Source organism: Pelodiscus sinensis, chromosome 11 (assembly GCF_052426305.1).
Source record: "Pelodiscus sinensis isolate ZL-2025 chromosome 11, ASM5242630v1, whole genome shotgun sequence".
Taxonomy (NCBI): Eukaryota; Metazoa; Chordata; order Testudines; family Trionychidae; genus Pelodiscus; species Pelodiscus sinensis.
The window spans coordinates 32995079-33011213 of record NC_143062.1 but is presented as its reverse complement, the minus strand read 5'-3'; the positions used below and the strand labels follow the sequence as shown (position 1 = coordinate 33011213).

The 16135-nt window shown below is 42.8% G+C and overlaps 1 protein-coding gene across 4 annotated transcripts in view; it reads right to left on the bottom strand.

The window, feature by feature from the left end:
• RAD18 (RAD18 E3 ubiquitin protein ligase) overlaps nt 1-16135 on the bottom strand; it is a 209272-nt gene that overhangs the window by 120062 nt on the left and 73075 nt on the right. The window contains exons 1-4 of one of the 4 annotated variants that reach the window (XM_075938715.2): nt 14653-14875; nt 12754-12835; nt 10351-10412; nt 7436-7506 (exon numbers count right to left, since the gene is read on the bottom strand). In XM_075938715.2, coding sequence (XP_075794830.2) covers nt 7436-7506; nt 10351-10412; nt 12754-12835; nt 14653-14700 — 263 coding nt within the window. In that variant the 5' untranslated portion in view covers nt 14701-14875. Of the gene's footprint in view, nt 1-7435; nt 7507-10350; nt 10413-12753; nt 12836-14652; nt 14876-16135 lie in introns of those variants that run through there. The other 3 variants (XM_075938714.2, XM_006132811.5, XM_075938716.2) reach the window with 3 other exon arrangements.

Genomic DNA, 16135 nt, shown 5'->3' with positions numbered 1-16135 from the left:
TGTTCTGATCCACAACCGGACACCTTGTCACCCAAATCCCTTTCCACGCAAGAGTGAACAGTCATCCCTTCCACTTAATAAATCATGTGGGAGTGAGAGAAACAGTCAGATTTCTACACAGTAAGATCACTAAATCTTCTACCCCTCATCATTTCACATAAAAAGATTTCTCCAACTAAGCTTTTCTGTGATCTGATCATAGCATTTAGGCTCCTTCAGCAATTTACCCACACATAGAGATGATTGGGGGAAAATACCCTCAGCCCTGTTTGTTTCCCTGTTGCCTCCCAAACACTCATTAGTTATCCAAATATCAACTACCAGTACTTAGTGCAGCGTATCTCAGACCAGTTGTTCCTGCATTTTCTAGCCACTGTGTTTCCATGAAGAAAGGCTACTCTCGTTTTAGCCACTGTCTAGTCTAAGAACAGTAAACGCTTGTCTTTATTTCCAAGTTAACTCGAGTTATAAGTCCAGTGTTACCCTTAATTCAAGTCCTATCAATGCAGAAAATCCCTTAACTCATGAGGTTGGTGATTTTCACTTGAATTGGCTGGACCATAAGGTGGCATAAGCTAGGACTTGAGTGAGGACAACTCGTAAGCTGCTAATATGACCACTTTGTAATATAAATGCAAGCTAAAGACACTTCAGTGCTGCTACTACTCCAACAAATTTCCACCGTACTCTCTCCCTTTTTACCTTGTGTGCCCAGAAAGAACAGACACGTTCTCTCATAATTCAGTATGAAGAGTTCATAAAGTAGTTCAACTTCCTGAGGCTCTATAAATCATGCCATGTATTTCAGGACATCTAAGCACGATACGAGTGAGTATAAAACAGGCCTGGCATATTTCCCCACCTCCCACATTCTTTTCACTCAAACAGCTGGCTATTTCTGCACACACTTTCAAAAAACTTAAGTCTAGAAAACTTCAACCTAGAAAGGTGAAATGGAAAAGTATAAGAGTTTCAAAATGTGGTCTTAAAAAAGAGCTTAGGAATCTTCAACTATAGCTGTCCTACATGTACACAATAGAAAGAAAATAAACAAATATTGGGCACTAATTGATCATAAAAAACTGGAAAAAACAATCCCTCATCCCTTTAATGAATGTGATGTAATTGTACTGCAGAGACTTGCAAACAGAGATATTGCTGAGGACATATTAATCTGCACTGCGGTGGTATAAATTGTAGTGTGCACTAGCATGACACACCTTAATGGCACACACTGTCCCTATGTGGCAAGCAGTAAAAATTCTTTGTGAACACTAATATAGTGCTGTTTCACACTAGAATTTACACCTCTCTGGTGTGCACTAAAGCACCACATGGACAAGCCCTTATATAACCTTCCAAATATAACATTGGCTCAAAATTCACGAAAAGCATTTGAGGTCACCTTTCCAATTTCAATTATAATATTTTATGAAGCATATTCTTATTCTATGCCTCAAGATGCTTCCAGCAACCTGACAGTCATCACAGAAAAATAGTAGAAAGTGATTTGTGGAATTCACAGTAATCACAAAAGGTCAGTAGGGAACCGTATTCAGTATTGAGGCACTATAAGTGCTCCACTCCCCTCGATTAAAAGGTTTTTTAAGGTTGTTTTACATACTTCCCAGATTAGGAGAAGCCACTACTGTTTTAGGTCTATCGATACAATTCTGTGTTGAGAAATTTCAGGTCTGATTGATATAGAGTCTTACCTCTGTGAACTATAAGATTTATATTGATTCATCAAAGCAGCCAAAAAAATTAAGGTTTAAGAGTCAATATCATAATGGATTCAAGTCAGCCTAGCGTGTTCCCAGCAAAATTAAATACTAACCAAAAAATAAAAATCTATTTTTCACTAGAAAGAAAGCTGAAGCTAAAATATTAGAATTGTTCAATTTAAAATCTTTTTAAATCAATTACATCTAATTGTAGCTATTTAGCATATTATCTAATACATAATAACTCTCTCAACACACACACAAAATGAACAAGATATCCTGCTATCATTTATGAAGCCAAACTATTCAATGACTTTCAGAGGGTCAGCTTTTAATAAAAAAAAAAAAAAAAAAAAAAAAAAAAAAAAAGCATATAGCCATGTTTACTTCCCATAACTAAGTACAGTAAACTTCCAATAACCCGGCACCTTTAGGACCCAGGGGGTGCCGGATTATCAGATATGCCGGACTATCAGAAGGGGGGGCTATGAGGGGTCTGGAGTAGGGTGGGAGGGGATGCCACCCCAGGCCCCTCATAGCCCCCCCTTACTGAATCGGAGATGCCTGCAATAGAGCAGCTGGGGTGCTGCTGGGTTGGTCCCGCAGCGCCGAGGGGCGGCGCTATGGCACCAACCCAGCAGCACTCCAGCTGCTCTTGGGGACGCCTGGGACAGAGCAGCTGGGGTACTGCCCGGTTGGTCCCTTAGCACTGCCCCTTGGGGCTGCAGGACCAATCCAGCAGCACCCCAGCTGCTCTTGGGGATGCCTGGGGCAGAGCAGCTGGGGTGCTGCCGGGTTGGTCCCGCAGCGCCGCCCCTCGGTCAGTTTCAGCAGCGGCTGAATCCCGACGCCAGGAGCAAAGCAGCTGGGGTGCTGCCGGGTTGGTCCCGTAGCGCCGCCCCTCAGCGCTGCGGGACCAACCCGGCAGCACCCCAGCTACTCTGCCCCAGGCATCCCCAAGAGCAGCTGGGGTGCTACCGGGTTGATCCCGTAGCCCCGAGGGGCAGCGCTACGGGACCAACCTGGCAGTACCCCAGCTGCTCTGCTCCCGGCTTCCCCGATTCAGATGCTGGTCAGTTCCGTAGCAGCAGCTGAATGTGGGAAGCCTGTCCGGCTGCTCCAGCACTTCCGGGTTCCTGATGGTGCCGGACCATCAGGAGTCCCGGAGCATTGGATGCCGGACTACTGGAGTTTTACTGCAACGAATAAACCAATCATTCACTATCTTACTCCTTTTATCAGGATGTCCATTTTCCATCTGTTAGCGTGAGAAATCTCACATAGCCAAATATATAGAGAACCATGCACAGATACAAAATCGGTATCCACATCTATCTCTGCAAAAATGAGACACAGATGTGTGCATCCACATTCGTGGATGCGGATACCCATGGATACAAAGCTTGTCTACATCAACTTGTCTTTCTTTCATTATTTCTTTTATTCAGGGCTACAAAATAGATCCCTGGGGCAAACCAAAAGCAAAGCAGGAAGTAAGGAAGAAGACAACAACCACATGAAGGCACGATACTCCTGCAAATCTTTTAACTACTTAAAAAAAAATTCAGATTTTAGGCTCTTTATACATTTCTTCTACTTTTAAATTCATTGTGAAAATTAACTTCTGAGTGAATAGCTATTAGACCAAAAAGTAGATTTCACCAAAAATGTTCATTATGGATAACATTTTCAATTTTGTTTCCTATGCAAATCTTGAAACCAAAAATATTTTCTGATTTCAATATAAAAAATTGTTTCAGTGTCTGTCATAAAAGACAAAACTTTTATGGGAAATTTGGGGGAAATGTTATTAATTTCTCACAGAAAACTGGTATTTTTCTATATGCCTTTTTATAACTGAACACCTGCAGCTAGACTGAATTTATACGATTTAATTCCCATTTTCTGTTATAAAATTAGTGTAATCTCATCTAAACAAAAAGAATTTTCACCCAGTCATAAATTATAAAAGTATTTTTTAATCCGTGACTAAAATATATCATTCAAATACTGTACTCTGCTTTAAATTATGGATATTTGTAATACAATACTGTTACAAAGATGTATCTTTTCTTTTCCCATCCTCATCCTGTCAGAATAAACTCACTAATTCTAAAAGTAGAGTATCTAGTTTCTCTCTGGGTCACAAATTCTCCCACAAGAATGAATGAAAGAAATAAAATTTAAATTCAGTGAGGTTTTCATGTGCCCTTCACAAGCAGTTGTCCCTAGTGCATGCTGGAACTTGATTAAGCTCCCTAAGTATGTAAAGCAGCTTCTCCCGTAACATGTTGCAATCAAGATTTCAAGAGTCCATCTTATTCTTCTCTTGACATAGAAGAGCTTTCTTTACTCCCAGTATTGTCTCGGGCATCTAAAAAAGAGTTCTCTCATGGTTTCCATTATATCATCTCTGCTATAGAAAAACTCTGTTTCTGCTCAGAAACACATCTACTTCCACAAAACATCAACAGCAAGTCGTCTTTTTTTTCTGTTTTTTACAATTGCCTTTCACCTATGAAAGAGACTTTTCTGAGCTGGTTCCAGAATACAAGTGCTTTTGAATCTGTATCACTGCAAGCTCTTTTCTATTCTATGATTCACCTGTGTTTCTTCATTTCTTTAAGAAATATAGCAATGATACATGTCTCCATGCCCAAAATTAACTCCTTACCTTTAAGAAAATCCAGCAGTACTGCCCTGTACCAGTCTCAGTACAGTAATTCCTCATTTAACACTATAGATATGTTTCAGAAAATGATGGTGTTAAGTGAAAACGTGTTATGTGGGGTCAATTTTCCTATTGAAAATAATGGAAAAGGTGGGGGTTGCATTTCAAGCAGTGGTGTCTGTTGGGACCAGGACATAAGGTTGGGGGAGAAAGGGGACTGGGTTAAAGCAGGGAGGGGAGGTGTTTGGCTCTGGGAAAGGGAAGGGGAGGAGAGGGGAGGGGGACTGGGTTGCGAGTATGGCCCTGTGACGGGTCTGCCAGGACCTGCACTGCATCCGGTGAGGGGGGGGGGAGGTGCCGGGGAACAGCGAGGTGAGCGGCGAACTCTCCACTGCTTTTCAGGGAGGCAAGGGAAGCCCCATGCGGCCGCCAGCAAAGGGCTGGCTGGGGAAACCTAGCCACCGGCCTGCAAGCGGGGGCAGAGGAGACAGGGCAAGATGTCCAGCAAGAGGGAGTCCGTGGGGAACAGTGGAGAGTGGCAAATCCTCCACCGCTTTTCAGGGAGGTGGGGGAAGCCCCACGCAGCCGCCAGCAACGGGCCAGCTGGGGAAATCGTGTTATTCCAGGGACGGTCGTGTAATTCAAAAAACGTTCCCCCAAAAAAACGTGTTAAGCGGGCACATGTTAAAGAAGGAATTACTGTACTTAATTCCTTTCTCCCATGCAATTGCCCTGCTCTTTAGAAGGAAATGATAATACGTATATTACCCAATTGATAAAGTTAACATGGTTGGTTTTTTGATTAAAGAAAGTGTTAAGGCCTCATATGTATGAGTAATATATTTAAAAGAACAGTTTACACAGTACAGGGAGGTGAGAAGTTCAGAGGAACCATTCAGGCACCTGAGCATGAATCACCCACTATAAAAATTACATTTAGTAACCGGAAGACAAGCAGATCAATGCTAATACAGTTCATTCTCACAAATGGTAAGAAGTTGTCCAACTGTCATCCATATCTTGTTAATAAAACCATAGTCAATATAATCTTAAAATGGATCTGGCAACATCTCTTTCACAGAGGAAGCACCTTGCGCATGCTGACACTGTTTTTCACCTTGTCCCTATATGCTGGCTCCTAACATAAGTTAGGAGGGGCTTACGGGAAATCAATAGTAACAGGAGATTATAGGCCTTCCTTACCTTGGCTGGCAACAACAGCAGGACTAGGGAGTTACAGAAAAGTTTCCAAAACCTGCTTTGTCTCACTGCCAAATTCTCTATTACATTTTCTTTGTTAATGACTTGTTGTGAGGAATCTCTGTATTGAGCAGTTATTTATGGCTTTGGCTTTCTCCACTTTCATTTGGGGTATGCATATGCTTGCACTTCATCGACAAAGCTTTTGCCATTCATAGGTTCTTTAAAAAACTTCCACAAACAACACAGTTTTGCTGCAGCAAATGAAAGTATGAACACTGCTTTGTTGGCAGGAATGCTCTCCTGCTAAGCAATTGAAACCCCCTTGTTGGGGTGGAAGTATTTTGTCGGCAAAAAAGTGCCGACAAACAGCATTCACACAAGCTGACTTTTAGAGACAAGGCTGTATTGACACAACCTTGCTGCCCAAAGCTGTGTGCTGTAGACATCCTTAGAGTGTTAGGAAAAGCCTGAGGTTCAATTGCATTATACATTATGGAAAGGATTAACTCATTTATTAAAGGTGTCAAAAGAGTCTGAAATAGTATTTATTCTATTTATTTCACTGAACTTACCCTAACAGTTAAAGACTAGTACAGCATCCGATAGGTAAATGGATTTCACTCTCAGCTTTTCACTGTGTCAATGTTTATAGTTCCATAAATAATCATTTTAGAATCATAACATTATGCTGTAACTCTACACACCACATATCCATTTGGGTGCTTCTACTGAATTTTTAACAATCATTCAACTAAAGACCATTAACTTACATACATGCCCTTTTCTAGTATAGTACGTCTGTGTGCAGTTTTTACTATTTAACTGAGTTTCTAGACATAACCAACACTCTATTGTTCAGAGCAATATGTGGAGGATACAATTATGAGTTCCAACTTCCAGTAATTACAGTACCATTATCAACTTCAAGCAAACCTGACTAGGATGGAGGTCACAGGTCAGAGTAAACTTGAGTATAAAATTAACTACAAACATCTTTGAAGAAGCATAAAGCATCTCTAATACTGTTACCAAGAATCTTGCAACACTACCAAATATGAAGGGCCTAGTCAAAAGCTTACTGAAATCCATGTAAAGGCTCCCATAGACTTCAGTAGGGATTGGCTCAGGTAATAAGTGCAAAGAATCTAAGTATGAAAGGGTAGAAGCAAATGTACTGTTATTTGCATTTGTGTTGATGCACCACAATGTAAACTAAAACAGATTCCAGATGCTAGTATTTTTCACAAAGATTATCACATAGCCTGAAATTATTTTTTTCTGGTATTTCTTCATAAAGTTCTCTAAATGGTCATCTGCTTTTAAGTCGGAATGCACAGGTGGTCTAATTTGGTTGAACAGAAAGGAACTACATCATTTGTAAAAATGGAAGAGCTAAACACACTTTCCCTCCTCCCAATCTTTGTTTTAAGGACAAATTATGTGCACAGCTATCATGATGGGTTCCTTAAAAAACCTGTAATAATGCATGTTCTGTCCAGATAAGCTTCCATTGACTTCATCTACAATTAAGTATAAAAAATGCGCCTTACGATCAGGCCCCCTTTTTTTTTTCAACATTAGTCAATTCTTGCAGCATTTACATGACAAATTAAGCCTTCATCTGCCCATATACCCTTATTAATGAATTAATCTACTATATGAGATACAATGTGAAGATTTTCGATAGTTTGTTGTCTTTATTGCATTATGACGTAGGGCCTAGATTTCTAACTCAAAACACATACACTCTACTGCATGCAATCTGAGCTAAAGAAGTCAAGTGATTTCTACATCTCTGACCATGGAAGCACATAATAGTTGTAAAATTCTGTTATACCTTGCAGAATTAAAGTTTTTTACCAGCTCATCTAATATCCGATTATTTTTCAAGTCAGGTTCCGTGACTGCCTACAAAAGAACAAAAGTAAACAGTGTTCAAGCAAACATAATTTACTTCTCAGATGTTTATTTCAGACAGGATTCCATCACAACCACCAACCCTCAAAACTGTTACGTCAAAAAAGCTGCATAAAAAAGCAGTACAAATGCCTTCTACTGAAAAGATGGTTTATTAGATGATGAGCTTTCGTGGGCCAGACCCACTTCCTCAGATCAAATAGTGGAAGAAAATAGTCACAACCATATATACCAAAGGATACAATTAAAAAAAAGTGAACACATATGAAAAGGACAAATGACATTTCAGAACAGAAGGGGGATGCGGGGGGGAGGGGGAGGAGAGGAAGGTAAATGTCTGTGAGTTAATGATATTAGAGGTGGGGAAAGGTAAATGTCTGTGAGCTAATGGTATTAGAGGTGATAATTGGGGAAGCTATCTTTGTAATGGGTAAGGTAGTTGGTATCCTTTGGTATATATGGTTGTGACTATTTTCTTCCACTATTTGATCTGAGGAAGTGGGTCTGGCCCACGAAAGCTCATCATCTAATAAACCATCTTGTTAGTCTTTAAAGTGCTACATAGTCCTGTATTTTGTTTCAGCTACACCAGACTAACACAGCTACATTTCTATCACTATTCTACTGAAAACTATCTAAGACCCTGAGGTAAGTGAACATCAAAAATGTTTGTTAACAGCCAGAAGTATAAATAAATACAACACTTTGTTCTAAGACCAAGCCCATTAACACTAATCTACAACCATGCTTGATTGTACCTTAGCTCCAATCATTTTGGAAGACTGAAGTAGGTTCCCAAGGATGTGATGAGAACATTAAGCAAGAAGAAGTAAAATGAAAGTGCTAGTCTGAATAATGATAGGATGAAAGATACACATTATGGGGTAGTTTTCTGCATACATATTATTTTAAAAGAACCTTCCTCTCTATTTTAATTTTTCTCCTGTATTACCATTCCAGAACTTCCTTCGCTCTTACTCACATTAATCAATGGTAGCTTTAAGAAAGTAGAAGGACAGACAAAGTGTGCAGTCCAGAAATATACACTCAGAAGTCTGCATTTGTATAAATGTCAAAAAAACTGACAAATAGATTTTTCTGAATTCTGGCCTTGAAAAGAATCTAGACTAACTTATGCTTTAGCAGTGTTTCTCAAAGTGGGCTGCGGGCCTGATTTGGGAAAGCTGCTAGTGGACCCGCACGGCTTTGTTTACCTAAATGCTCCGTAGCCTTTTGCAACTCCAATTGGCTCCAGTTCGCTGTTTTCAGCCAAGAGGAGCTGCAGGCATCACAACCATGGATGTCAATAAGGATATCCATGACTCATTTTTCCAATGCTAATAGGGCTCTATATATAACATATAGTCCACAATTCAGTAGGGGGTGAGGTAAAAGGAGAGAATCAATCAAAAAACATTTATATTGGCTATAGATTTTGTAAAAAGCTTATTTTTACTAATCCTAAATTCTGGATCATGTTCAAACTGACGGCGTCGCCTTAAAATAGCAGTAATGTAAACTAGGGATATTCGATTAGTTGATTAAACTAAATTTTCTAGTCAATGGATTTTCTATCGACTAGTCAATAAGCCGTGAAGCCAGAGATTTTCCATCGACTAGTCAATAAACCGGGGAGTCGCAGCGGGATTAGCTCCCAGCCCAGGAGCAAACCCCACTGCAGCTCTGCCTTTTAAATGTGTTAGAGCTGGTAGGCTCTTAATACATTTAAAAGGATGGTGTGTACTGGGGGGCGAGGGGGAAAATCAGCTATTCCCCCCTGCTATGCTTCTGATTTTTAAATATATTAAGAGCTGGAATGCTCTTAATACATTTAAAAAGCAAAGGTGCAGTGCCTGGTCCCCAATATCCCAAATACCCCCCCCCCCAACCCCTGTGGAGATGGTGCTGGGGGGAGCTGGTTTTAAGCCAGCTCCCGCCAGCACTGGCTCCACCTCCCTTCCCTTGCTGTCTCTGATTGAGACAGCAAGGTGGAGGGGGATGGCAGGGAGCGACTAGTCAAGGGACTAGTCAACTAGTCGCTTACATCCCTAATGTGAACCATGGAATGATCAAAGGTCATGAAGAAAATTAAACAGCCCCTTGCGGAATACATGCAACATTTTCAAACTTGGATGCCCACAAGTGTGTAAATCTGTATAGGACACTTATTAAGATACCTAAGGGTATGTCTACACTTGCACCATAATTCGAACGAGGGATGCAAATGTAGGCATTCAAAATAGTCAATGAAGCGGGGATTTAAATATCCCGCACTCCATTAGCATGATCTTGCTGACACGTTACTCCAATCAACAGCTGTTTCAAAAGTGAAAGTGCGCGCCAGGACGCGTTTGAGGAGTAACGTTAGTTCAAACCAAGGGGTTTGTTTCAAACTAACGCATCCCGGCATGCACTTTCACTTTCGAAACAGCTGTTGATCCGAGTAATGTGCCGGCGAGATCATGCTAATGAAGCACAGGATATTTAAATCCCCACTTCACTGACTATTTCAAATGCCTACATTTGCATCCCTAGTTCAAACTAGGGTGCAAGTGTAGACATACCCCAAGATTGCAATGACTTCAATGGGAGTTGTGAACATTCAGCACCTTTAAACAAAAGCCGTGCTTTTTTTCAGGACAGCTGTCTACATGCAGAGTTTAGTTGTTCAGTTTGAGGACCACACATTTGAAAATACTGAGCTGAGATGAACAATATAAGAAGCAGCTCTGTATATTTTACCATGACACATCTGATTAGATCCAAAGAGGAAAAGGTCTTAACACTGAAGATTTGCCCAAAACATTATATAAGAAAAAAAAGAAAAACACTTACCACACAACATGTTGGACACTGAGTTTTGTAAGACAGAAATTTGCGTATACAAAGGGAACAATCTGAAAAAAAAAAGTTACAATCCTTACAATCAGAAAGTATATGAAGCTAAACTTGGATGAACACACAGGCTGTGTCTAGACTGGCCAGTTTTTCCGGAAAATCAGCTGCTTTTCCGGAAAAACTTGCCAGCTGTCTACACTGGCCGCTTGAATTTCCACAAAAGCACTGACGATCTCATGTAAGATTGTCAGTGTTCTTGCGGAACTACTATGCTGCTCCCGTTCAGGCAAAAGTCCTTAAGTATAACTGCTCTTTAATATTTACTATGATATGACATTTATTCTTTGAATACATTTCAGTGCTTTACAATATAATTAATGCTCATTTCTTACTTACCCACAGTTTCAATGTTTATATATTAAATGCTGGTAACTAATCAATGACCATCTAGCTAGCCAGAGACATTCCATATACCCTTTATGAAGAAGTCTAAGAAGCACTGTGCCCATTAACAAAGTTCTAATTCAACATTTACGACTGCTAATCCATTTGAAATGGTCAATTAATTTTACATGATATGCTATTGAGAGAAAAAGAGAGATTCTATGCATGAATATGAATCAACTTAATCGATCTGTGCCTTCAACAACCAACAATTTTCAGAAAGTGGTGAGACTGATTTATGCTTGCAAATCATCTTATTCAGAGCCAGAGAAGTTGAAACACAGTGAAGGATAAACCGAGAATGTTCTGGTCCTTACTGCATGTGCACAAAAAGATAAACTGTTGTATTATAGTTCATTTATATTTCCAATGACACAGTAAATCTCCATCTGTAAAACTGAATCTACCAAACTAATCACGGCACTTAACTGCACTATCAAAATTATCAAAAGCTTCAGAGGGGTAGCCGAGTTAGTCTGTAACAGGAAAAACTTAAACAGTAAATAGTCTAGTAGCACCTTCAAGACTAACAAAACATGATATCATGTTTGTTAGCTCATGATACCATCTACATGTTTTGTTAGTCTTTAAGGTGCTGCTAGACTATTTGTTGTTTTTTAAGTTTTACCAAAATTATGTCTGCTGAACTAAGATTTCCAGCTTTTCACTAAGCTTTACTATATACAGAGAGAGAGAGAAGACAAGTGACCAAAATGTAAATTTACAGTGAACAGGACAGGAGGCTTCCATGAAACTGACAAATGGGAGACTCTTCAGCTGTTAGTACAAATCACCGCCAGCCAATCAGTACTGTCAGGTTTAAACTAGTAACCACAAGTGCTTACAGAACAAAGAGGGATAAAGTACATGCGTAGTGAGAACATTAAAACCTCTGTAATAAACTAAAATAGTCTGCCTGATTCGCTAACACTTTGTACCAGTGAATCCATTTGCATTTTTCAAAGTGCTGTGCAAATATTAATTAATAAGGAAGTAGGTCTGATACCAGTAAGCAGGAATCAAATTAAATGAATTCAACTAGGAAAGGGAAAAAAAGGCTACAGACAGGAAATTACTTCACGTGGAAATGAGAGCTCTCCATTCCTTTTATATCAATGATTCAAATCCAACTATATCAGCCCAAAACTAGGGATGTTAGCAAATAGTTGACTACCCGATAAGCAGAAGCTGGGCCCTGCCACGGACAGGGGCTGCTGCCGCCCAGCCAGAGCAGCCTCTGTTTGCAGCAGACAGGGCTGGCCACCACAAACAGAGGCTGCTGGACTCAGCACAAGTCAGGACAGAGCATCCCCTGCTCATGCTGTTCTGGGACGCTACTCCTCTGCATTTTAAATGTAGTAACAGCCTGGCGGCATTCAGACTGCAACGCAGACCCAAATTAAAGTAATCCTCTCCACCTACGTTCCCTCTAATTTTTCCTATCCCAGAGAAAAATGAATTTTGTTAAGTGCACCCAAGATGAAGGTGATGTGCAATAATACATCGCCTTCATATTGATACACATAACAAAATTCATGAACTGGGGGGAGGGGCAGAGAAGGAGGCACATGGTTCATAGTGTGAGAAGGGGGTTCAAGCATGGGGCAGATGGCTGGAGTACAACACTGTGATGCAAGGGTGTGAAGGCTCCAATTGGTTAAACTGGTAGTACAGGCTATGGGGTGGGGCCGGGTTTGGAGTGAAGGCTTTCCTCTCAGCAGCACGTGGGCTGGGGGGGAAGAGCACATCTCCGCACTGTGGCAGCTCTGAGGCCAGGCTTCCCCAGGCGCAACAAGGTTGGGGCTGGGATTGGAGCCAGGCAGTCTGGCCCACCCCAAAAAGACCAGAGCAGAGTCAGGGCCTAAGAAGCTAACAGAAGAGATGACAGGATGGAACGAGCGTCAGGCACCAGGAAGGGCTATATTAACACACTCTTAAAAATTCTGCTATACTTACAGTTATGTGAACACTGTGGTATGATCATTGCAATATCAAAGTAATCAAAGCATATCCCACAACGCAACAAATCATCTACTGCCTGAAATAGGAAAAATAAAAGTTAAGGTCATTCTAAGGCACCCATAAAGATCTCTTCCTCAGACTACATATACAATATAGGAAATATCAATATGCTTTCAATCTCAAATTCTTGTCCACCAGTTTCTTAAACCCCATAGATGAAAAACAAAAATCCCTCACATCCCCTGGGAATGAGTGGTACAGTAGTTATATGTCAAGAGCTGCTACTCTAAAAACCAACCCAAATGCAAACTGTCAAATAGCTAAACAGTAGCAACTTGCTGAATACAAAGTCAATAAATAAATGTAAGTCAAAACAGCTTCCAAAATCAATTCTAGTGTATATATTTAATCCTCAGCATCAGTGCTAGAGCTCAAAAGTGTAAAGAGGGAGGACAGGAGGGAAAGGCAATCCTTGCAAAAGACCCTTGCCAGAAGGAGAGCTTTTCTAGTAACTCAATATTAACTGACAGTCCTCCTAACAAAACTCCACCCCCCCCCCCCCCATCCAACTCACTCCCTAGGAAAGATAAGGGTCTTGTCAAAATAAAAGGGCATGCACTGCCACCTAAAAGCTTTTGGAAATGAGAAATGTAAATTCCACTATAAATATTGCTGCCTCTGTGAGAGACAACACCATGGGGGAGGCAAAACAGCCCCTGTCCAGAGTGGCCTGCGCAGGCCACAGGCAGAGGCTGCTCTGGCAGTAGCCCCTGACCACGGGGGGGGGGGGGGGGCTCCCAGAGGGGAGCCTCTGGTCATAGCCTCTGCCTGGGGCAGCAGACTCCCCTGCCTCTCCCCTAGGGATCCCCCAAAGATAGGGCTGCTGCTGGAGCTGCCTCTGCCTGTGGCCAGTTCAGGCCACCATGGACAGGGGCTGCTCTGGCCAGGCAGGCAGCCCTGCTCAGTCCCAGCTGCTTGTGCCAGGTCTGGGACCTACCCCCTCTGCAGCTCTGCAGTTTAAATGTATTAAGAGCCAGATGGGGAGGCAGCCTGGCTCCTACTACATTTAAACTGCAGAGCCACAGCACAGGTAGCTCCTGGACCCAGTGCAGGCCAGGACTGAGCACCTTCCCTTATTGAATAATCACGCAGTCAATAAAAATTCAATTGACTACACGATTCGCCAATTACCTGCCTCTCAACATCCTTAACTATAAAGCCAGCAGCAATCTTGATACTTTAGGCATCCCCACAGTCACTCTGGGGAGTCCCCATGAATCAAAATGCCAGTTCTGACACTTGAACAGCCCTGGGGAACCATTCTTTTGCTTTAGGATTTTAAAGCGCTCTTACTTATGGTCCAAAGTTTATTCCCACCACCACCCCACAGCAAGCACCTGATCTCACTGGTCATCACCCTCTGCTCCCATGGGGTGCATTCCCCAGCTCCCATTGTGCAGCCTGCCCCCAAAACCCCGGGCACTCCCCAGCTGTCACTGTGCTAACCCCCTCTCAGGCCTCAGGTTCCCCACCGCCAGACCTCACTATGGACTCCCATTCACCCAGGCCTGCACCCTCCCAGCTGTCACTGTGCAACCCCCCCCCCACTCCCTCAGGCTCCAGGCTCCCCCCCCAACTGTCACTGTGCAGCCCCCACCCACCCCAACTGTCACTGTGCAACCCCCCCCCCCCACTCCCTCAGGCTCCAGGCTCCCCGCCCCCAACTGTCACTGTGCAGTCCCCTGAGGCCGCTCCGCGCGCTCACTGTGCAGCTCCCCCAGGGCGCCGGGCTCTCCCCACTGTCACTGCGCAGCGCCCCCGCGCCTCCCTCGCGCTCCAAGCCGCACAGCGCCGGGAACGGAGGACCGCCCCCCCACACAGACAGAGACTCACTTTGAGCAGGGAGAGGTTCTCCGGCCAGCCCGGCTCGGCCAGCGCCATGGTGCCCGCCACAGGCCGCTTCCAGCCGCGCAAGCGTCCCCGAATCACCCGCGCTCCGCTCCAGACAGCAGCCGGCTCCGCGCACTTCCGGCCCCGCCCCGGAGGTTGCTGGGAGTTGTAGTTTGTGCCGTGGCTCAGGGCTGCCGGGCCAGGATGGAGCTGGGCGTCACGAGGGAACAAAGGATCGTTCCTTCTTCCCTACGACGCGTCAGCCGCTCCGCCTCCCTCGCGCAGACACATGGTACCGCGGCTGCGTTTCGAATGCAAGGGCCAGCTGTTGCCCTGGGACCTTCCCCTGCTGTCCATGGAGAGATCTCATGCCACGCCCCCTCACTCCTAATCATCTGATGAAGTGGGTTTTGCTCAGGGGGCTATAGGGTTTGGTTAGTCTCCAAGGTGCCACAGGACCTCTTGTGTCTCCCTACACAGGGTTGCCAGGTGTCCGGTTTTGAATGGGACAGTCCAGTATTTGAGCTTTCTGTTCCGGGAACAAATTGAGAAAATAGAAATGTCCGGTATTTTCTAAATAAGATGTAATGTCAAGTGTGTCTGGTATTTTTGCTGAAACCATCTGGCAACCTTACTACTGAATCTAATATCACACTCCACCTTGTCTAACCAAACGCTCAGGAATCACGTCTGGATACCACAACCACCCATCAAATCATGAGATTGGCATAAATATGACAACATATTATTTAAAAAAAACTTTAAATGTCTTTTTAGTTGCCTCTAAGATTCCTGTTTTTAATCTTTTTCAGAGTCTTGTGGCTGTGAAGAACTAAATTACAAAAAACGAGGCGAGCTAACTTTAATATGATGATTTCAGGAGCAAAGGCCTCAAGAAAGTTCAAATACTGTATTGCAAGACGCGCAATACAGCAGTAAGCACAAGCACCAGTGTAGCCATCTGAGCATGCTATAATGTCATTTATTAGTTTGCCTATAATTTTACCTGGAAAAATCTGGAGATAACCGATTACTTTTAGAGTAATAGAATTTAAGGCTAGACTCAGGATTATCCTGGAGTCTCCAGGAATTAAAGATTAATTTTTAATTAAAGATAATGCTATGTGATGAGATCTCCAGAATTCGTCCAACCAAAGTCGAAACCCCTAAGAAGAGACAACCAGCTCATCTAGTCTGACCTTCAGGCTACCAGCAGCATGCACACATTAAACTGAAATTAGACAAAGGAAACTAGACTATTATATCCCACAGCTAGTAAATAGGAGGGATCATGGTGCACCAGTGTCCAAGGCAACTTCAATGGAAGCGAAATTATCCATACCCACATCCTGCAGAGAAAGGCAAAAATCCCCAGGGTCACTGCCAGTCTGACCCAGAAAGTAAGCCGGTGCACCCCACTGTGCTATTCTGGCAAGAAGGAGATGACCAGCTGGGGCACTCAGCTGCAGGAGGAGGCGCAGCATGC